Below are 24,284 nucleotides of genomic sequence, written 5' to 3'. Positions count from 1 at the left end.
TTCTTTGGCTGCAAATGATTTTGCTTATTTAGCTATTAATTTTTAGTAAACTTTATCTGACTATATCCCCTGGTGATACGTAAGTTTTCTTATTGAAACTTTTTGTTCAAAATCTTTCTTTATAACAGCTACAAAATCAACAAAATAGTATTTCTTAGGTCTATTTTTTTTCAATAAATACATGCTTGAAGAGTAAAGAAAGAAAAGCATCAAACAAATGAGTAGTCTTCCAGCCTCACTAAGTGTAGGTATGTTAAAATCAACAGCATTCTTTATTGTCAAGGTAACTCCAAGGTAACTCTGATTAAATGAATCCAAAATATTTACCTTGTACTAAACTCCCCCCCCAACTGCCACCCAACTTCTTTAAAAAAGAGAGAGAGAGAGAAAGAAAGTGAGAGAGAGAATGGCACCTAATAACACAAAGGTAGATTTTAAAGTGAAAGAAACATGGAGTCCATTTACCTCTAGAGTCTATAAATAAAGTATCTTTACAGGGAGCATTTTATAAAGACATGTAAAAACAGGAACTTCATTGAAAGCCAGGCTAACAAAGAAAGAAGGAAAGGTAAGAAAAAGAAGCTGTCCTGTTTGGCTCTGCAGGGAAAACAAAAAGCACAGTGCTCTACCTTGCTTGGATGCCCTGCGCCGAATCTTCATTTTGGGAAAGGAAGGCCACGAGTAGTTAAAAGGTGAGTCGGAGTCAGAATCCATTGTTTTGTTTGGGTGAAATGATCAGATTAAGCAGAGGAGACTCAGGAAGAACTCGTGGCCCGCCAGGAGGCAAGCCTCCCCAGTGATGTCAAAGGAAGGAATGAGGCTGGATAAAATAGCTCCCAAACACGGGGAGGGAGAGGCAGTGTTTTGCTTCCTTCGGGCGTTCAGGCATGTAGACCAACAAGGAGGCTGTAAATATTAAAGCCAAACTAGGGAAGGAAAAAGGGGGAGAGCTGGGGGGAAGCTGGGGGCTTACTGATGCATCGCAGTCCAGTTATTCAAAAGGTCATGGGGAGCAAATGAATCATTAACTCCCCTCTCCCTGTTGCTCCAAATGGAAATGAAGAAGGTTAGGTAGTTGGGAACTGAAAGAAGAGCTGCCTGTGATTGAAGAAAACCCTTCAAATACCGGCGTTTGTTTGGCTAGGGATCTAAAGCATCATTTCTCAGAAAAGCCACCTCACATAGTGTGAGATAAAGACTGAGGTTTGCGTGTGCAGACAGCCAGAAAACTTGGTCCACAGGCAAACAAGAGCCAGCAGACTTGGTCGGCAGCGAGGGAGGGGTTGGGGAGCAAAGGGGAGAAGCAGGGAACTCTTTCCACAGCACTCTAGTGGTTCACACCATCAACAGCTTTTCAGATGGAAAAACCAAAACAGCTTTGACATTACAGTTAACAATCTAGTCTCCTGGGTCCTTTTAATCCTAAAGTGGTTGGATGCTTTGATAAGAGAATTCTATTCATCTCGTTAAATCTGTGCAGCCCTCTACTGTTGTTTTAAGCATGATTGGGGCCATCTCCTGAATTGTCATCAAGTTTGGCTGTCAATTATAAGGATTTGGACAGTTTTATAGCTTTAATCTCAACTTTCAGTCCATCCCAATAGAGCTAGTGACTAAAACTGGCACAAACCAACAGTTCTTGCAGCCTCCCTGAACATGTGCTCAGTGATTAGCATTCAGTAGAAGCTCAGCACTGCCTCCCCATAAATCAAGGCACTGCTCAGTCTCACTTCTCCACTTGTACAGGCACAGATGCATGTGACCCAAATAAAATCAAGCTCAGCAGCCAAAGTCTGCATAGGAAAAAATAAAAGTATATCGTACAAAGACCTCTTTAAAATATTTCTTTCAGTAGCAGAAAGATATATAGCAAGATGTGATGTGTTTTGTTTCCTGAGGCTGTGTGATGCACATATAAACAGAAGAACGTCGCAAACAATATAAGCATCTATTCAACCCCTCAGATTTGGAAACTGACAGTGTGTATCTTCATTAACATTCATCTCTTTACTTCAATTATTTCTCAAATTGTTGGCACTATTATGCCAGGCAATGCAAGAAATAGCTACACAGCCTTCTCTGTGGTAGCTGAGTCTGTCTGATTGGGTAGGGGCAAATAAGGCACACAGGCAGAAGGGGAGAAAGGGAGAGATCACTTGAATTCAAATCAAATTTACATAAATCATGATTGTGATTTTATATGGTTACATAATGATACAAGAACAAAATACATCTAGAATGTATTAAATGAATATATTAAATGAAAACAAATGCTTTATACCTAATGACCTTATATTTAAAGACTAATTACAAATTTCCTTAATCTACTGGGTACAAGTGTAAAGATAAATTATTCTCAGCTTCATATCAGATAAAAGAATTTTAATCCATAGTTCTCTTTGTGTGGGTGTGGGGGGGTGTGCTAACGCACACGCGTACGTAGGTGAGCACAGGTGCCAATCCTTGAACTCAGGGTCTGGGCACCGTCCCTGAGCTTTTGTGCTCACATCTAGTGCTATGCTACTTTAACCCACAGCACCATGTCCAGCTTTATGGTAATTAATTGGAGATAAGAGTCTTACAGATTTTCCTGCCTGCACTGGCTTTGAACCATGATCTTCAGAGCTCAGCCTCTTGAGTAGCTAGGATTATAGGTGTGAGCCACCAATGCCCAGCTCCAAATTGTAGTTTGAGGCCAGCCCAGGCAGAAAAGTCCCCATAACTCTTTTTCCAATTAACCACTCAAAAACTGGAAGTGGTGTTGTAGCTCAAGTGGTAGAGTACTAGCCTTGAGACCAAAGAGGCTCAAGAACAGGTTCAAGCCCCACAACTGATCAAAAACAAATCTTATAAGGGGTGTGTGTGTGTGTGTGTGTGTGTGTGTGTGTGTGTGTGTGTGTGTGTGTGTGTGTGTGTGTGTGTGTGTGTGTGTGTGTGTGTGTGTGTGTGTGTGTGTGTGTGTGTGTGTGTGTGTGTGTGTGTGTGTGTGTGTGTGTGTGTGTGTGTGTGTGTGTGTATGCCAGTTCTAGGGCTTGAACTCAGGCCTTGGGTACTGTCCCTGAGATTTTGTGCATTCTACCACTTGAGACAGAGCTCCACTTCTGCTATTGGATATACAAATCTCACAGACTTTCCTGCCTAGGCTGGCTTCAAGCCATGATCCTCAGATCTCAGCTTCCTCAGTAGCTAGGATTACTGGCTTGAATCACCAGCGTCCAGCTCTTGTGAGTTTTTACATTCAGTATATTTGAAAACTAGTATATTGCCTGAGAAACTGCAGACATTTGCTGAAGGATGAGTAATTCACACCAGTTGTGACCATCTGTAGAATTAGAACCTTGATGTGAGAACAGTTGCAGTTTTACTATCTGCTGATTACGAACACACATCTAACAACAACAAAAAGCCATATTAACTCTCTCAAAATGTTAAAAAAAAAAAAGCTTACAGTTTTATCATTATAATACCTAGATTTTTAAAATCACAGTATCTATGAGTAAAAAACAAAAACATAAAGCTACCCTTTGCCCTCTGAGGCTCAGGCACTGGGCTATGCACTGGTCCACAGCACCATGGCTGCTTCTCAACTATCTACAGACCAAAGAAAGGGATCTACCCTCACAGAGAGACAACTCCAATTAAGATGCTGGAACAGGATATTGTTATCTTTCTACAGCTCTACTGCCCAAGAATCCTTAGAGATGCAAATGTTCCAAGGCACTTAGACAGAATCCAGTCCTCATCCTGAATTGGTAGGAGTGATTTTCAAAAGTTCTTGTTTCACTAATAGCCTAAAGAATGCCACACTAAGAAGGAGACATAGTCTTAATTATCATTACAAGTAGAACATACACTATGAGAATTTCAGGTAGAACACACTAATGAGAAACTAATGAGAAATGTGACAAAGTCACATCAGAGACTCTGATGGTGAAGACAGAAGAGTGTGGGGTAGAATTTCTCAGACAGCATCCCAGGAAGAATGTTCAATAAAATGCAAATAACCACATTCCTGCACTGAGCCTGATGAATCAAGATCTCTGAGGGTGGTCCAGGAACTAACAATGAACACCACCCCACTGCAGGCAATTCTGACACTCCATGAAGATTTAAAGTCACTAACCCAAGAAAAAGATAAACCCAGTAAACAAGTTACCATAGCAAGCTGCTCCTCCCTTTACCAATCATGATAGATCAGAAGAACAACAGAGAGAAATGAAAGAACTTGTTAAAAAGCATTTGTTAGTTGAGATGTCAGATTGACTCATGTTCACCTAATTGCCCCAAAACACAGTCTTTGTTCACCCCTTAAATAACAATTATTGATAATAAAATTCTTCCAACAATAAAACTATTCAACCAATGCATATGAAAATATCTCTGATGTCAAGAGCATCCCAATGTCCTCACTTGCTTTACTATTAACCAATATTTTAAAAGAATGGAATGATAGTATGACCAGCCATGCACTGTTAACAGCTAAAGTGAAGTAGAAAGTATTTGTGCAGCCTATCTCATTTTCTTGCTCACTAGCAGACTTTATCCTAATTGTTTCCAAAGTAATTGAGAATAAATTTTCTATTTCATCAATATAATTACATTTACATAAATTCAGGATGCTATTTACATCTCATTAATATTCAATGGATAATTTCTTTGCTTTGTCTCACTGGCTGATTGCAATTACAGTTGGCAGAACTTAATGACAACTCTCCAGGCCACCTTGCCACCCATTAGCACACAACCATTCCAGTATAAGAATATGAATGACTCTCCAGCAGATACTTTATCTTACTGTGCCTCCTTTAATTAGAAAATGCTTTAGTTAGGAAAATCGCCTTCATAAGGTTATTATTATTCAGAATAGACCCTCTGTCTTGAAGTTTCATCTTTCTACAAAGCACATAAAGAATGCTTCCCTCCATCTTCTACATGTCACTTGCCTTTCTCTTCAAAGGAATATTGAGATTTAGATTTGAGGTATAATATTTCTGGAATATTTTTATCCCATTATGGGACCCCAAATGCTTTCATTAAATATTTTTTATTGTTTCTATAAAGGTGATATACAGATATACAGGGGTTACAGCTTAAGTCAAGCAATAAGCACATTTCTGTTTGGACAACACCACCCCTTCCCTCGCTCTCTCCCAGTTTTTCCTTCCCTTATCCACCTACAAGTTATATAGTTCATTTTCACCATAGTGTCTAGTATCACTGCTACATTGGATCACCCTTTGTCCCCATTTCTGTGCCCTCTCTTACCCTCCCAAAGACAAATAAATGAACAAACAAGACAAAAATAAAATTTAAAAAAACTCTAGTTTCCATTTCCTGGTTTCATTTTGATAAATATTATTGTATATGATCAGAGGTGCTGCACCTTTGTGATTTTGCCCTAAGTACTCTCCTTTGGTCTCACTGAATATGAATGCCTAGAGTTCTGTCATGTCCAGTTGTATTTTAGATCTAGCTTCTACATATGAGAGAAAACATGCACCATTTGTCTCTCTGAACTTGATTTACCTCAATTTCCCCAAATTCCTTTATTTACATTTTATTGTATATGTGATGTACAGAGGGGTTACAATTACATAAATCAGATAATGTATACATTTCTTTTTGAACAATCTTACCCCCTCCCTCATTTTCTCCCACTTTTTCCCCTCCTGACTCATCTCCCTCCAAAGTTGTAATATTCATTTCCAAAATAGTGACTAGTGAGTACCACTGTTGAATTGGTTCACCCTTTGTCTCACCATTTCTGTGATTCCCCTTCCCTTCCCCAAATCAGATAAACATATACAATACAACGTGTACAGAAATAAAAAATAGTGACATCAGGGAATAAACCAAAGGAAAAAAGAAAGAAAATAGTAATTGCTAACAGTACAATTTTTAAAAATTGCAAACAGCATAATTTTAGAAATACAAAAGTTTCTTGTTTCCATTTCGATTAGCATAATTTTATATAGTCATATGCACATAGCTATTGAGCCACTGTGATCCTCTCCTAAGAATATCCTAGACATGCAGCCTGTATTTCTTTGGGTCAGGCTTATTTCACTTATTATAATTTTTTCCAAGTCTTTTCATTTCCTTACAAATAGGGCAATGCCATTCTTTCTGATGGAGGCATAGAATTCCATTGTGTATATTTTTTGAACTATTCATCCACTGAGAGGCATCTGGGTTGATTCCGTATCTTAGCTTTGGCAAATAATGTTCAATGAACATGGTTGTGCTGGTGGCTTTAGTGTGGGCTGGTTTGTGATCTTGGGTAAATGCCCAGGAATGGGATTGCTGGGTCATGAGAAAGCTCTATGATTAGTCTTTTGAGGAACCTCCATACAGCTTTGCAGAGTGGTAGAACCATTCCAACCACAGTGTTGTAGCATTCCCTTTTGACCACAACCCTGCTAGCATCTGTTATTGTTAATTTTCTTGATGATAGCCATTCTAACTGGGATGGAGTGGAATCTTAAAGTTGTTTTGATTTGCATTACTTTTATGGCCAGAGATGTTGAACATTTCTTCATGTGTCTATTGGTCATTCTTATTTCTTCTTCAGAGAAGTCTCTCTTTAAGTCTTTAGCCCACTTATTAATGGGGTTATTATTTCTTTGAGGATTTGTTTGGGGAGGTTAATTTTTTTAACTCTAAGTATATTTTAGATACGTGGCCCTTGCCTGATGCCTAAGTAGTAAAGATTTTCTCCCATTCTATGAGCTTTCTATTTATCTTGCTAGCTATGTTCTTTGCCCTGCACACACTCTGCAGTTTAATGCAATCCCTTTTATCCAGCCTTTCTTTGCCCTATTGTGTTTCTGGATCTTTATTTGGGAAGTTTCGACCTGTGTCAAGGAGCCCCAATATTTCACCTATCCTTTCCTGTAATATTTTCAGAGCATCTGGTCTTACATTGAGGCTTTGATCCATTTGGAATTGATTCTGGTACAGAGTAATATATAAGGATCTAACTTCAGTTTTCTGAATGTGTATTCTGCCAATTTTACCAGTATCATTTGTTGAAGAGGCTGTCTTTCTTCCATCCTGTGCTTTTAGCTAATCTTTATCAAAGATTAGGTGGCTATTGGTCCGTGGGTTCATTTCTGGGTCTTTGATTCTAGTCCATTAGTCCTCAGGCCTGTTCTTTTGCCAGTACCAAGCTGTTTTTATTACTAAGGCTTTGTAATTTGAAGTTTTTAAGTTGAAGTTTGAAGTTTGGTATTGATAGTCTTCCAGCACTGTTCTTCCTGCTAAGGATTGTTTCTGCTATTTGGGGTCTTCTATTATTCTATATGAATTTGGGAGCTGTTTCTTTTCTATCACTGAAGAATGCTGTTGGCATATTGATGGGTATTGCATTGAATTTGTAGAGAGCTTTGGGCAGTACTACCATTTCCACAATGTTAATCCTCCCAATCCAGGAGCATGGGAGGTTTTTCCACTTCCTTAAATCTGCTTTAATATCCTTTTTCGGGTTTTTAAAGTTTTCATCATAGAGGTCCTTCATGTTTTTGGTTAATCCTAGATATTTTAATGTTTTAGGCTATTACGAAAGGAGTTGCTTTCCTGATTTCAACCTTGCTGTTCTAATTGGACCCCAAATTCTTTAAGGGTAAAAATTGTATCTTACTCACACTTTTAAGGATCCCATGCTAGAAAGTAAAATTGTGAGTTTTGGAGACATATGTCAAACAGCTCTCCCACTTATTAATATCCCTAACCAAGTCAGAACCCTGTCACATATGAAATAAGATCATAGGTTGGTAGAGATGGGGGAGAACAATGAAAGGGGTGACATTGATCAAGATGCGTTATACTCATAAAGTAACACATTTAACTGAAATGCCTTTGTACAACTAAAGACAATTTTAAAAAAATTAAATGGGACCATAAAAGGATCTATACTTCAGGAGGTGATTGTAATGTTTGAATCGGAGTATGAAAATAAATTACTTAAGAGAAAGTTTCAATATTATTTTAAATATGAAATTGAATTAAGTTTAATATTAATATTAAATATAAAGTACAAAAAAGCTTGAGGTGTAAAGCTTCCTACATTGTATTTTTCTACACATATTTGCTAAAGCATTCATAGATTCACCTCAAGAGTAACAGTTTGATTTTCAAAACTGTAACAGGATTATATGCAAGGAAGTTCCAAGAAAATTATACCAAGAAAGAAAGAAGGTGGAAGAAGAAGGCAAGATGATATGATGATATGAATTATGGACACCTGGATATGAGGAACCCAGGTGGTAGGAGAAGCCAAGGTAAAGGCCACAAGTGTCCACAGAGGAAGGGCAGAGGGATAGGCAGGAAAGTATTTCTAAGTGTAGGAGGAATTCATGGTTTTAGGGACAGCACTATCTTAAATTATACTTTAGGTTTTGATTGATCCTTTCCAACTCCAGTTTTCCAAAATCTTTCAATAATTTGCTTTACATATCCTAGACACTTGTAGAGTTTTATTAATTTTACAGTTTTAAAGTTTATCAACTTGAAAGTTCAAACTAATCGTCTGTACACTTTCACATATAAGTCACTTCACATATAAGTAAGTTAATAAGTTAAAAATGAACATTTAACTTACAGATAATCTAACCATGAGGTGTCAAATTAGCAAAAAGTTCAAATAATTGATTTTATATCAACTCTACACTTTCAATTCCATGTTTTCATAGTTCTGAACCTAAAATTCCTATAAACCGGGATGGATAATCCTGGCTTTAAGGAAGGTGGGCTTGCCCTATAACAAATGGGATGCTTTTCCTTGTAGGGCTTCTCAAATGGCAACCAAAAAAAACATCGATATCTTAACCTACATGTACACACATTCCTCAGAATGTTCTATGTGAATATATATTAATTAAGCTTTAGTACCTACTGATATGCCAATTCTAACCTAGTGCTGAAACCATGGGAAAATCTTAAAAAGCCCTTTTGCCCTACCTGCTTTGCACTACTTTTATCATCAATTTTAGAAGTTAAGCAATAGATGGGAACACCTCTGACATAGTGGTCAGAATGTTAATGGTTGCCAAGCTGCTTTTCAAGAACTTGGAGAGCATTCAAACCTGCTGGAACCAATGACTCTTCCTTTAGGGCTGTACAAGAATAGAAAGGGTGACCATCTGACATCAAAGTCCTAAATAATGCTGTCCTTAGGTCATACTCATGTATCCTGAGGGCATGTGTCCTATGAAGAGACAAACTGTGACTACACAAGCACCACAGGCCACTAATTATATCACTTTATCCAGTCACCTTTCCTCACGCTTCAGAACATCTGTTTCTCTAAGGATAAATACCTCTAAAACCTGTTCTTTGAGAGGCAGATTTGAACCATAGGACTGCCCAATTGTCACATGCAAATTCTCTCATGGGCAGTCTCCTTAGCACAATTTGTTGCTTCAGTGACTGGCATACTACACAACAGACAAAATGGCATTGTTCAGTAATATTACTATATGGATGCTTCTATCTCTCTTCCTGCTTATCTTTAACCCACAGCCAAACAAGGAAAACCCTAGCCTCTATTGTCCACAACAATCAGTATTTAATTCATATTTAATTCTTCGGTTCCAGAATACCTATGGAATGGTGTCAGAATCATGACCCTGTGTTCTTGTGAGGAAAAAAAAACTTTATTCACCACAGATCAGTTTTTCTGAATATTATTTAAGATTCCTCTTTACAAACACCACTCATCTTCAAAGTTATTTAGGTCTGTACCTCATCCTCCAAATAATTGTCCTTAATAAGTTCACTTATACATTTTTAATGTAGTTAATGATTGGTCAAATTCTTTCATTCCACACTGAGATCATTCAACCTCATTTTAAAAAACTTTCCACATTCAGGTTTACGCTATGTGCTAAAGAGTTCTATGGATTTTAACAATCAAGCTGTCATGTATCCTCACTGACAAATCATAAAGAATACCTTCATTGCGCTATAAACATACAGTCACAGTCACAGTCACAGTCACACACACACACACACACACACACACACACACACACACACACACACACACACACACACACACACACACACACACACACACACACACACACACACACACACACACACACACACACACACACCAGTGAGGATGTATTACAAGGATACAGAAGCCAATTAAAAGTTTCTGGCTATTAAAACTTGGATGTTTTCACAACAAAGTAGTACTTTATTAGTAGTATTACATTATTACTCAAAGTATAAAATAAGAGGGCTTCAAAATACAATTTCAGTCTCCTGAGTAGCTAGGATTATAGGCATAAGCCAACCTAGATTTGGGGGCTTGTTTGTTTGTTAAATCTTACATCTTTGAGCAAACAATAAGCAGAATATCAGATTCATAATTATACCAGACAAGCTTCATGGCCTCCCACAAAGCTTTAGTTTCTTCATGCAGTCTTTCTTTCTTTCAACCTATGGGATAAAAGTTGTCATTTTCTTTTCCATAAGAACACTTCCAATGATCGCATTTTTAATGTAGCTTTCACATTTCACAAAGAAAATTTCCCCCAATGTAGCATGTGAAAGGAAGAACACTTTTGATAAAGGAACCACACTGAGTTCCTAGCACACCGCAGAATTCCAGTAAGTCAGCAGTTTTCCTCCCCAAACAATTTCTGAAACCTCAACAACCCCAAGAAGACTTCGTTGATGTGAACAAAAGAAAAAAAAATCTGAGTCTAAATTTATAAAAATCACGTTTCAATCTCAATTGTCTTCTTGAAGTTTTTCTCTATTCCTAGCCTCTTAACTTAAATTAAAAAAAAAACATATCAAGTGAAATAAGCCAGACCCAACAAAACATAGGCTTCATGGTTTCCCTCATTTGTAATAACTAGACTATGTCTAGGATAGTTCTAGCAGAGGATCACATTAGCTCAATAGCTATGTACATATGACCATATAAAATGCTGCTAATCGAAATGAACTCCAAGATATGGAAACAAGAGGGGTTGTTTTTTTTGGGGGGGGGGTAGTGTACTGTTTACAGTTATTTCTTTGTTCTTTCATTTTTTTCCTATGTTTTATCCCTTGTCACCCAAAAAGAGAAAGAATCCACAGAAGCGTCTATAACTTTAGGGGCAGGGAAGGGGGGGGGGAGAGATCTGCCAAAACTTTAGGTTTGAAAACTTACTTTTCAGAAAGTTAAAAGCTCTTTGTTAAGGTTCTCTCTCCCTCCCCTTTTTCCTTCCTGGTCAGGTTTCAAGTAAAGTTCCTAATATTTCAACATAGGTAGGTATGTGCTGTTAAATAGGGGCAGCTCCCACATACATTGGCCGGGGCCCTGGCTCCTAGGGTTTCCATATTAAAGATCTTGTTTGGAATCATCTCAAAGCTAACACAGGTGACTTAAAAGTATTATATTATAAGCATTCATCCTTCTTTAGCATTAACTTCCAAACTATTACATTAAAATAAGAAGAAATGGGAAAGCAACCTAATTAGTTCTACTTATCTGGTTGTTTGCCAAACAAGTTCTATTGGCTGCATTGCTTCCACCCAGCTTCTCCTCGGCTTCAAGGCCTGGACCTCTGCCAGGATTCCAGTCTTGGAGATCTTGAAAACATATTTTAGACTACTATTCCCCATGTTCAGCTTTACGACAACTGTTCCTTTGGATCCTCCAATCACTTCTTACCTGTTTCCCTCTGCTAATATTCCTCCTAAACGTTCCACATTGGGTTTTCTTTCTCCTCTTTGGTTATGAAGGTTTATGCCTCCCAGGTTGAGGAATCCCAACCTTGGGTCCTGCTGTTGGTTTCTCTTTCTGCTTCCTTCTTTTCCATTTATCTCTTTCTTGTTGTTTGCTTTATCAAATCAGGTTTCCTTCCAAGTCCAACTTTGGCCCATCTTGCCTATCCCAACACCCATCAAGAGAGTTTCATTTCTTCATATTACCTAGAAGTAGTGAACTATACCACCAATGAAATGATTCAAAACCCTAGAGAATAACTGCAATTTGAGCCCTCCTATGTGTTGACAAGGCCAGTTGATAAAATCTACTATGTATTATTAAAAGAGGAGGGTGATCTGATTAATACAAACTCGGGAGAAGCTACACTCTCCCTTTCTTCTGACAAAATAACAGACATCGCTTTAAGCTACTTTGAAAATGGAGCTTACTTATGGGAAATAATGTTAAATAATGCAGAACATAAATTCTATTCTTTATATGATCACAACTAAGAGAAAAAAATCACTAAAAGAAGAAATAGTCAAATGTAATAGTAATTGTCTTTGGGTAGAAATTATAGGGTTTTTTTTTCTATCTTGAAATTTGTAATACTTCTACTGCAAAAATATGTATCACTTCTGTAATTAGGAAAGACTGCATTTTTGTTTTCCCCTAACAGTTTGTTTAGCAAGATGCTGTGCTTAAAATCTGTGCCAAACTCATTTCTCTTCAGTTGCAGACACAGTGGTGCTTCATGCCAGAGCTCTGAGGTGTCAAGACTCCCTGAGCAAAGAGAGCAGAGGGAGCAGATCCCACCCTCCCCCACCCCACCACAATATCTCACTCCAACTCCCTGCTACCTTCCCCAGGGGAAAAGTTAAAGCATGCTCACATAGATCTTGTTTTGTCATGTCAGTTTCATCAAGCCTTCACCTTTCCATATAAATAATCATATGTCTCTCTGTGTCTGTGTCTCTGTCTGTGTCTCTGTCTGTCTGTCTGTCTGTCTGTCTGTCTGTCTGTCTCTCTCTCTCTCTCTCTCTCTCTCTCTCTCTCTCTCTCTCTCTCTCTCTCTCTCTCTCTCTCTCTCTCTCTCTCTCTCTCTCTGTGTGTCTTTCTCTCTTTGTCAGTACCATGGTTTGAACTCAGGGCCTTGTGCTTGCTTGCTCAGCTGTCACCCTAACACTTGAGCCACACCTTTAGCCCTGTCTTTTACTTTTAGAATTGCGGGCTTGAGCCAAACGGACCCCTTTCTTTCTTCTTCCCTAACGCACTGGCCCATATCATTTCATCTACTTCTTCTCTTCCATCACTTCTAAATGCTTGGCCTGTCTTCCTTGCTAGCTATGTAGATGATGAAGGAATCCCACATCCTACTTTTGACAGCAACAGTATCAGATCTCAGCCCTTCAACTGTGATACATCCTTCAGGACAAAACCCCAGTCCCCAGACAGTGTGGCCATCACTCCTGGACTCAACATAAAGATCATTTTCCCATCTACTACTTACTGCAGAGGTTTTGGGATCACTAGCATTTCCCCGCCCAAGGCATTATTCCTACAACCAACAGTTATTTGGAGAATGTAAACTAATGGACCAGTGTGATTCTTGGCCTTCTGAGGGTCAGTAAGAACACATAGGGAACTGGTTCTGGCCCGCTCTGCCTAGTATCATAATTAAATTAAATAATTAAATTAATCATTCGCTTCTTCAGTCATAGTGGCCACAAATCCCATGCTCAGTAGACACAGGTGGCTGTTGGCTACAATTCCTGACAGCAAAGCCCAGATATCACACAGAAAATTCTACTGGAACAGCACCAAGCCAGTTTATGAAGCCACACTGGACTGGCACTACACAATTCTGAATAATACAAATCAGCAAAGACATAGCTCTGCATACTTTCTATCAAGGGTTTTTTCCGAGATTGGACCAAATACAAGTCTTCATGAAAATAATGAGAGTTTTCAAGTGGCCTCTGGGAGAGCCACTTCCCTCTCCCTGCTTGGCTTACCATCTGGCTACTGCTCACTGACTATTGGCCCATTCTCTAACTGAGAGAGTTCCTGTAAAATCTATTTTCATTTTCTTTGCAAGGAGTCAGGAGATGTTGTTGTTTTTTAATCCCAAAACTTTAAATGTAGAACAAGGCCAATGTTGGCACCAGAAACACACACACACACACACACACACACACACACACACACACACACACACACACACACACACACACACACACACACACACACACGGATATAATTGACAAATTACTCAGCTTAGGTTGGGCTAGTACAGTTGCCATAGCAAAAATTTTCTCTCCCCTAACCAGTTCACCAGTTTGAAGACTGGAGTAGGATTTTTGTTGTGTTTTTTTAAAAAACCTAAAATTAACATAATCCTACTATGTAATACTTTCAACAGCTAGCCTCCTTCCTTCAGCAATTTGTCTCAGTAAACTTGTTTCAAAGCTAACATTCCTGAGGCAATTTGTAGATGAGACATCCTGTGTGTGTGTGTGTGTGTGTGTGTGTGTGTGTGTGTGAGAGAGAGAGAGAGAGAGAGAGAGAGAGAGAGAGAGAGAGAGAGTCAGAGAGACAGAGAGACAGAGAGACAGAGACAGAGAGAGACACAGAGAGAGAGAGAGAAACAGTAATGTCCAGAGTTCGGTGGCCCATCAGAGATGTCTGCTCTCCTTCCTCCTTCTTCTCTGTCCTCTCTGGAAGTCAGTCATTACTCTTGCATTATATAGCAGCTATGTAGAGGTGTGCACAGTGCTGGTGTGATCTATGCTTCTGTTCTAATTTCAGCAACACATCAAGTGGAAGGGGTGGAGTAAATCAAGTTTGGCTTGGGGCCAATCTCTGAGCAACACAGTCAATCAACCCTCCAGTGCTTTCCTCCTGCCTGCTCTATGCTGTAAGACTTTTCAACTGCAGTAGCTCCTTGGTCATGTGACTGACAAATGCACCAATCACAATGCCCTAGCCTTCAATGAGTCCCTGAATGAGTTGGTTCATGGTCAGCTTCATAAGTAAACCAGCTTAGCTATTCAACTCACCCTGCTGTCACATCAGCCTGACCACTTGGCCACCCCTGCCTTCTCCTCACTTTCACAACTGATAAGATTGTCCTTCCCACATGTGCCTTCCAGGTATATGAGGTTCTTTAGCTTCACAGCACCTGAAGGAAGCTGGGAAGGCTTATGCATACCTGTATCCCATTGAGCAGCCCCAGAGGTCTTCACCGACCATCTAGGGATTCAAACTCAGCATCTGCTATAGCCTAGCTCATGATCTCCCCCACCCCACCCCCCGACAGCATCACCATACTCTGCTCACCTCTCAATAACTCAAGGGTATGTTGAACTCGAACACTTGTGAGCCAAGAATTCCCAGACCCATGACAGGAATTATCTCCATCCTGCTGAGGAAGCCCCCATGTCTTCTCAAAAAGAAAAAAGAAAAGAAACCCAAAACACCCAAAGAAGACACACACCCCAACAGTATCTGGTCTCCTGAGGCAGGGGGTTTGGAGATAGTGCTCAGCTCCACAAAGATATTCTGTGACACTGCAGATACTAGGAAGCATGGAGACTAGAAGGCCAGTCTCCATTGCACTGCTTCCTCTCCACCAGGGGCTCAGCGACGTCCTTGAAATGTTAAGTGGCAATGTCCATTAACACTGATAACAACAGGGTTTGGCACAACAAGGTAATCATGACCATGACCAAGCCAGAGTTGGCAAAGTGAAACTGCTTAGGAAAGGCCGCGATTGCTTTGCTTGGATTCGAGATTCGAGATGGAGTCCAATCCTGGAAGTCGTGGTATTATGACTGGTACTATAAGGAAAACCCATCTGGCTGGGTTTCAAGAAGTAAACAAAGTTCCCAGATGGAACATATTTTTATTAAAGGGATTTTCTTCTTGGCCACTATATACCTGGTCTTGAATACTTCCCAACATTGGTGCAGGAAAGGCAATATTTTGGAACATACCTAAATCTTGGCTGTCTTGGTCTTTATATTCATTCAGTTGAACAACCAGGCTCTCAACACACTGAAAAAGATTAAGGCAGATGATTTTTTAAATTATGTCTTTACTATACTAATGTTTATTTGTATGAACTAGAAAACCAATGTTGGAAAACAACAGTAAAAATTTTTACATGCATCATATCATGTGAACAGCAAACTCGGCTTGTGCATAATTAATACTATTTAGGAGCTAAAAATAAGATCTGGCTCTGGCTGAAACATACCTCAAAGCTGCCCACAGGTAATACACATTATTGGCAAATGTCCATAGATATCAAATTGCAAGTACACATATACTTTGGAGAATTTCATGCACTCATTCTACATTACAACTCAGAAAGATAGCTAGATTTGGTTTAACTATCTAGGTAAAGTGTAGAGGTTCAGAATCTGATAAAAGAAACTAGAAGCCAGGCACCAATGGCTCATACCTATAATCTTAGCTAGTCAGGAAACTGAGATCTGAGGATCACAGTTCAAAGCCAACTCAGGTAGGAAGTCTGTGAGACTTTCATCTCCAATTAAATCAAAGAAAAAGCCAGAAGTGGCACTGTGGCTCAAGTAGTAGAGTGCTAGTCTTGAGCAAAAGGAGCTCAGGGACAGCATATAGGCCCTGAGCTCAAGTCTCAGGACCAGAGAAGGAAGGAAGGAAGGAAGGAAGGAAGGAAGGAAGGAAGGAAGGAAGGAAGGAAGGAAGGAAGGAAGGAAAGAAAGAAAAAGAAAGGAAGAAAGGAAGAAAGGAAGGAAGGAAAGAAAGAAAGAAAGAAAGAAAGAAAGAAAGAAAGAAAGAAAGAAAGGGAGAAAGAAAGAAAGAAAGAAAGAAAGAAAGAAAGAAAGAAAGAAAGAAAGAAAGAAAGAAAGGGAGAAAGAAAGAAAGAAAGGGAGAAAGGGAGAAAGAGAGAAAGAAAGAGAAAGAAAGAGAGAGAGAAAGAGAGAGAGAAAGAAAGAAAGAAAGAAAGAAAGAAAGAAAGAAAGAAAGAAAGAAAGAAAGAAAGAAAGGAAGGAAGAAAGAAAGAGAGAGAAAGAAAGAGAGAGAGAGAAAGAGAGAGAGAGAAAGAAAGGGAAGGAAAGGAAGGAAGGAAGGAAGGAAGGAAGGAAGGAAGGAAGGAAGGAAGGAAGAAGGAAGGGACTAGATTTCAAGTCATTCTGAAGGGACTGGGGAACATCCCTGCCTATTTGTGAAATGGCATTTTTTTCTCTTTTTTAGGCTTTTTTTCCTCCTGCAACTCTGGATAGACATGAGAAGAAAGCAGGACAGGGAATCATTACCTTTGCATCCTCCTTTTCAGGTGGTGATCTGTCAAATACCGAATTAGTCTCTGCAAAAGGAATAATTCTAATCAGCATCAACTAATTGAAGCTTTGTTTAATTTTTTTACAAAAGAAATGGAAAGAAAGACGAGAAAGTAGGTTACGATGTAAACAAGTTATCCAGATTGACTTTATAGGGCTAGCTAGGCTTTTAGATGCTGCTTCGGAAAAATTCAACTCTGCACAGAACAGAGTTCTGATCACCTGAGCACCCACACACATAGTATTTGTGTGAACCAAGATGTAAACAAGCCTAGAAAATCTCACAGGAAATCCTAGGAAGAAAGAAGGATTATTAAAGGAATAAATTCTCTTGATTACTGAGGAAGGCTTCTCAGTGCTGTGAATTCTCGAAAATAGCACAGATTGTAAGGATGTGTCTCAAACTCATCTGAGGAAATCTGAAAAAGATTAAGGCATCTATTTCCTCACAAACCACAGATTTCGGTATTTCCAAAGAGCACAACTCATTCTAATAGAGATTCTGCTTTGCCAAAAGTAGAGCCTACTGGTACTACCCTGACCTTGACCCTTCCGTTCAGGCTGAGCCTTAAGTGGTGAACAGTTCCCACATACCAGGTGTCCCCTCTCGATAAAGACTTTCCTGGAAACAGTGGTCAAAATGTTCTGGAATGAACAGAAAGGTCCACGTGAAGGGGCATTATTTTCTATGGCTTGAGAGACTGCTTTTCTTCTTAAATATTCAATTGTCTGGAAAATAAGAGCTAGTACTATGGAAAGAACCACCCAAGCAGGGTTGGCCTGTGGAAACGAAGTGTTGACATCCCTAGCAGAGGTATATAGCAGAAAGTCTTTAACCTGATATTGTATGAATATACAACATTGGGGTACTCTGGATTCTTTTCTGGAGTCTCGGCTTCCCATTCCTATTCAATTGTCTGGAAAATAAGAGCTAGTACTATGGAAAGAACCACCCAAGCAGGGTTGGCCTGTGGAAACGAAGTGTTGACATCCCTAGCAGAGGTATATAGCAGAAAGTCTTTAACCTGATATTGTATGAATATACAACATTGGGGTACTCTGGATTCTTTTCTGGAGTCTCGGCTTCCCATTCCCCACAGTCCTACTTTTGCTCACCCTGGGGAACTCCAAAATTTCTTCCAGAAAGAACATCAGTAAGACAGTTCCTACTGCACTCTATCGCTTATGCTAATGTCATATATGAATACCTCAAAACTCTGAGTGCATGTTTTCACATTCTTCTCAGCACCAGGAGTTTTGTCCTGTTTCTGCTTTGGGGAAAGGAAGAAGGGCTTCAGTTATATGGCTCCCCATGCCAAATTGCAGTAAAGATGACAAAGATGGAACACAGAAGCCGCATTCCCACTTGTCATGTGTTTTAAAACTTCTGCTTAGCCAGTGGTTTATGTCTATAATTTTAGCTACTCGTGAAGCTGAAACCTGGAGCCAGCAGCACTGATTTGAAACCCCAGTCTTGGCAATAAATAATCTGCTTAATAATAATTTGTCTTATATCAAGCAAAACTAACACTACATTTTCACTTTGCAATAGTGTATGATAATTAGTAGTACATATTAATTTCCATGACAAAAATTTTAAAAAATAATAATCTCAACAGTTTCAACGTAACCAGGACAAGCCTATAGCTGATAACCAAGCTGAGCAGCTTGTAACTCAGGCCTCCCTGCCAGCCTGTAGCACACATCCCACAGGCAACCTCCAGGTGGCAGCAGAGTCACATTCACATTAAGGACATTGCCAGGGACGTAGGTGTCAAAACTAGCCTCACTCTTCTGATTTGAAGCGTCAAATTCCACAACACAGGTCTTGTGCAAGGTTACAGCCAAGTTTCTCATCTTGCTGTATCTAGAGAGAAAACTTCCTGGGCACTTCACAGTGCTGTTTGATGTATTTTAAGTGAACAGCAGGTATTTGTTTTCTTTTGAAACTCCCATGCCCTCACTGTAAAATCTGGAATAAGTGGAGAAGAAAACTCCAACCAGCTACAAATCACAGCCAGAGCCAAAGTGTGGACAGATTTGTCTGCCTCAGACATTCAGAAGGTCACATATTTCTATTTTTCCCATTAAAGGCTGTTCCTTTAAAAGCCATTATAGACTATAAGCTCTTAAATGATCTCTATATTGAATTTCTAAAGAATTCTGTACTTAGAGCATTTATTCAGAAGAATCATACACATATTATTCTATATTTTCAGTTGAAAAGACCACACAATCTGCAATCCAGTTGGCTTTATCAGGGGACATGGTGACACACAGTTCAGTTCAGCTGATAGTTCAGTCCAGCATCATTCTCACTCCCCACACCCCATCCCAAAGGCAAGTGAACTGATTTTTGCTTTGGGAGGCCCACATAGTTTCCTTATAGCATACTGTGATTTATTCACTTTTAAACAAATACTACTAATTATACTAAGACAGATCAATTTTCATAAGATTTAGAATTCCTGGGCTGGGAAGGTGGCTCAGTGGTAGAGCGCTTGCCTTGCATGCCTGAGTCCCTGGGTTCGATTCCTCAGCACCACATAAGCAAAAAGAAAAAGCTGGAAGTGGCGCTGTGGCTCAAGTGGTAGAGCACTAGCCTTGAGCTGAAGAGCTGAGGGACAGCGCCCAGGCCCAGAGTTCAGGCCCACAACCAGACCAAAACAAACAACAACAACAACAAAAAAAAAGAATTAGAATTCCTTTAAAATATCTTTCAAGCTGGGGCCACTGGCTCACCCATGTAATCCTAACTACTTGGGAGGCTGAGAATAGCAGGATCCCAGATCAAAGCCAGCCTACACAAAAAGTTCACCAAGACTCTGCCTCAACCAATAGTTGGATGAGGTAGCACGCACTTGTCATCCAACTACATTGGAGCTAAGAGCATGAGCAGCACAGTGCCAGGCTAGTCCAGGTAAAACTGTTCACAAGACCTCATCTCAACAGCAAAAGCTTAGGCATGGTGGTATGTACAGGTCATCCTAGCTACAACAGAAGGCATAATTAGGAAGGTTGTGATGCAGAAAATGGGACCCTATCTTAAAAACAACCAGGGTAAAAAGAGCTATGGGTGTGACTTAAGTGGTAGCACACCTGCCTAGCAAGCACAAGGCCCTAAGCTCGAATTTTAAAATAACTTTCAAACTCATGAAAACTTTCTCCGAAATTTATTTTATGAAAATGTGTGGATTGAGGAGACACGTCTTTAATTAATTTAGTACCAAACAGAACTATATCTTCAGCACTCATTCTACTGGAATTTAATTAAATTGCTCCAAGAGAGTTTCTGCTAAATTGGTAGGATCCTTTTACACTAACCCACTGTACCACCAACTGCACAGAGCAATCAAACCACCCGTTACTATAGCAACCTGCAGCAGATAATGGTATCTGTAACTCTAGCTATTCCATTTGAAATTCCTATTAATCTTGCCAAGGCCCACCCAGAAGGTAGGATTACCTCTCTAAATCAGACTAACCCAACTTGATAAACATGTTTTCTTTTATTGCCAAACTATAATGGAACAAGAGATAATCTCTAATAATTATGTTCACTAGTGACACAGCATCAGCAAACATAGGGTTTTTTAATCCAGGTAAAGTAGCTGTAAGATTAATGTCAATGCCTCATTAAGAAGTAGATTTGCCTTTAAAAGGATCTGAGATCTGTGTACAAGTTTTACCATCTCCTTTTGCAATAAGAGACCATTGTCTAGACCTAAGCAAAGCAAAAGCTTCCCTCTACCACCACCACCCAATTACAGCATGTTCTATATTCACTTTTAAATGCAGCTTGGCGGTGCCATGGAATCCCTTCCCCAGAAAGAGAGAAAAGATTGGAAAAAAAATCCTCACCAGAGTCAGCCAGACCCCCACTGAGAATGCCTTGTCCTAACTCTCAGGTTCAACTCTCCTCAACCAAGTCTACTCCTGGCTTAGATCACTGGGTACATCGAGGACACAGCCGGAATGCACACCTCAAGTTCTCCCTTCGTTCAACCTGTCTTACAGATGCCACAAAGCACAGCCCCGCCCCTGCCCCCCACAGTCGTGGCAGGCTCCCCGTGTACCCTTCTGGCAACACAAAAAGAAATCAGTCTACGAATGAATCCTTTCTTGCCAATTGGCTGTGAATTCTGAAAGAACTAGGGTCAAGTTTATTTCTATTTCCTGCTTAGCCTATGTTACATATTCATATCAGCTGTGGAGCAGGACTGGGATGCTATTTATTTGGGGGTAGCTCAAACATTTCCAATGCTAACACTATTTTTAATGTGTGTGTCTTGGTACTGAAGCTTGAGTTCAGAAATTTCTCTCCCATTCACTCCATTTGCTTGCTTGGTGGCAATCTACTACTTGATGCTATGCCTACAGCCTGACAGAGGTAGAGTCTCAAGGACTCTTTTGGCCAGGCTGGCTTTGAATCTCAATCTTCAGATCTCAGCCTCCTGAGTAACTAGGATTACAGACATGAGCCACCGATGTCCAGCTGACTGACTGATTGTAATTTCTGAAAAGCCAAGCTTGTCAGATGACTGATTCCTTGCAAACTGATTCCTTGATTTTTTTTTTTTTTTTTTTTTTTTTTTTTTTTTTTTTTTTTGTCAGTCGTGGGCTTGAACTCTGGCCTTGGGCGCTGTCCCTGTGCTCTTCAGTTCAAGGCGAGCGCTCTACTGCTTGAGCCACAGAGTCACTTCTGGTTTTCTAGTGGTTTATTGGAGATAAGAGTCTCACAGTGGGCTGGGAAGGTGGCTCAGTTGTAGAGCGCTTGCCTTGCACGCCTGAGGCCCTGGGTTTGATTCCTCAGCACCACATAAGCAAAAAGAAAAAAGCTGGAAGTGGTGTTGTGGCTCAAGTGGTAGAGCGCTAGCCTTGTGCTGAAGAGCTGAGGGACAGCGCCCAGGCCCAGAGTTCAAGCCCCACAACCGGACCCCCCACCCCAAAAACAAAAGAGTCTCACAGACTTTTCTGCCTGGGCTAGTTTTGAACCGTGATCCTCAGATCTCAGCCTCCTGAGTAGCTAGGATTACAGGCGTGAGCCACCGGAGCCCGGCCCCTTGATTCTTCTGTCAGCATAAAAGCCATGTAAAAAGAAAAACTGAACTCTTCATCCAAAGACTAATGACAATGTTTTGGATTTCTTTTTTTTTGGGGGGGGGGGTGGGGGGTCTGGTTGTGGGGCCTGAACTCTGGGCCTGGGCGTTATCCCTCAGCTCTTCAGCTCAAGGCTAACACTCTACCACTTGAGCCACAGCGCCACTTCCGGCTTTTTTCTTTTTGCTTATGTGGTGCTGAGGAATCGAACCCAGGGCCTCAGGCATGCAAGGCAAGCGCTCTACCACTGAGCCACCTTCCCAGCCCCAATGTTTTGGATTTCTGTTTCAACATCTCAATCATTCCTTTCTCCTACAAGTGGCAATACTCACAAGAGTGTTCATTTTGCCTAACTACTATACATGCAGACTGAGAGAAACAAAGAGACTTTTATACACAGAACTATCAAAAAAGCCTTGCTCAAATGAAAGCACCAACTTCCCAGTCAACTCCATAAGCACAAGGCAGCCCTCCTGAATGTAGAAGCAGAAGAGGTAGCAGGATGGGAGAAACTCTGGCCCACAGCAACTCCAGAAAGTGCCCCCTTTTTTTTTTTTGTCAGTCGTGGGGTCTGAACTCTGGGCCTGGGTACTGTCCCTCAGCTCTTCAGCTCAAGGCTAGCGCTCTACCACTTGAGCCATAGCCTCACTTCTGGCTTTTTCTGCTTATGTGGTGCTAAGGAATCGAACCCAGGGCCTCATGCATGCAAGGCAAGCACTCTTCCACTGAGCCACCTTTCCAGCCCAGAAAGTGCCCTTTTACAGTGTCATTTTGATAGTTACATGATGACTTATTTCAGAAAGAATGTAAGACATCTCTTTTCTGGTACTAAGGCTTGAACTCAGGGCCTGGATGCTGTCCCTTAGATTTTTCTCTCAAAGCTGGTGTTCTACCCACCTGTGCCACAGCTCCACTTCCACCTTTTTGGTAGTTAATTAGAAATAGGAGTCTCATGCATTTCCTGCCTGACTAGGTTTCGAACCTCCATCTTCAGATCTCAGTTTCCTGAATAGCTGTATTACAGGTATAAGTCCCTGATGCCCAGTAAGAAGATACCTTTTTGAAATAGGATTTTTAATTTAAGTACTTTCAGTAATTTTTCTTTTTTTTTCTGAGCCACAAAAGTAATTGCTTAAGAAAACTCAAAAATGCTTAATAAGAAATGTACTCATTATCTTGCCCATGTAATTGTAACCCCTCTGTATAGTATTTTCATAATAAAAAAATAAATAAAAACTCAAAAATGACTAAGAAAAATATCTAGCCATTAAAGGAGTGCATGCAAAAATACATAAATTGTGCACATATATGTGACAGGTTTGGTTCCCAGATCATACAATCCTTCCATTTAACATACAAACCAACGATCACCACTGTCAATTATCAAATATTTGCCTCACTCCACTAAGACACTCCATCCATTAACACCCACCCCCATCATTTCCTCAATACTCCTAGCCACTTCCTGAAACTTAGCCCCAACCACCCACTAGCTTAATCTGCCATCAATGGACTTGCCTATTTAGAATGTTTCATACAAGTGGAATCCTAGAATCTAGTCTTTTGTAATTGGCTTCTTTCAAGTTGTGAAATGTTTTTGAAGTTCAACCATTGCTGGTATTGTATCATTACATTCATGTTTAGTTTGAAGTTTATGCCATTAGTATATATTAAACTGTACATAGTAAGGGGTTTCACCATGACATTTCCCCTAAATACTTCATGATCCTTGATTACCCATATTGCTTCATTGCTCTCTCACATTTTGTCTATTCATCCTTGGCTGATGTGGGCTGTGTCTACTATTGTCTATTATGGACAAGGACCTTTGTGTACTAACGCAGGTATGTTTTTGTTTCTCTTGAGCACATGCCTATAAGTATAATTGTAGGGATATATGGCATTTCTATGTTTAATATATTTTGCATAAAGTGCTATATGTCCTCTTTATCTGACACACCTAACATCTCAAGAGAAAAGAATTCAGTCATGGAGAAAAAGATATCTAAAAATTTGGTTGTAATTATCTATTAAGCAGAAGCTTTAAGTCTTTATATTTCAAAGTAAAGTCAGGACATAATTGTCCTAATTTAATCAATTCCTTGCATAAGATGAGGCAGGTCATCTTTCAAAGACATAAACAAAACTTA

General features: G+C 39.9%; 1 protein-coding gene and 1 long non-coding RNA gene across 6 annotated transcripts in view; one reads left to right on the top strand and one right to left on the bottom strand.

The window, feature by feature from the left end:
- The window catches only part of Arhgef28 (Rho guanine nucleotide exchange factor 28), a 274,202-nt gene that overhangs the window by 114,081 nt on the left and 135,837 nt on the right, over positions 1 to 24,284 (bottom strand). For 3 of the 5 annotated variants that reach the window (XM_070031346.1, XM_070031344.1, XM_070031345.1), the window contains exons 8-9: positions 17,011 to 17,060; positions 15,703 to 15,763 (exon numbers count right to left, since the gene is read on the bottom strand). In XM_070031346.1, the coding sequence (XP_069887447.1) occupies positions 15,703 to 15,763; positions 17,011 to 17,060 (111 nt within the window). Of the gene's footprint in view, positions 1 to 629; positions 845 to 15,702; positions 15,764 to 17,010; positions 17,061 to 24,284 lie in introns of those variants that run through there. The other 2 variants (XM_070031347.1, XM_070031348.1) reach the window with 2 other exon arrangements.
- Positions 415 to 21,616, top strand: LOC138833002 (uncharacterized). Its single transcript, XR_011373754.1, has 4 exons — positions 415 to 692; positions 8,148 to 8,279; positions 16,949 to 17,030; positions 20,833 to 21,616. It is a non-coding gene; the product is annotated as an uncharacterized lncRNA (long non-coding RNA).

Source organism: Dipodomys merriami, unplaced genomic scaffold (assembly GCF_024711535.1).
Source record: "Dipodomys merriami isolate MVZ:Mamm:240054 unplaced genomic scaffold, mDipMer1.0.p SCAF_20, whole genome shotgun sequence".
Taxonomy (NCBI): domain Eukaryota; kingdom Metazoa; phylum Chordata; class Mammalia; order Rodentia; family Heteromyidae; genus Dipodomys; species Dipodomys merriami.
This window is presented reverse-complemented; position numbering and strand designations above follow the sequence as displayed.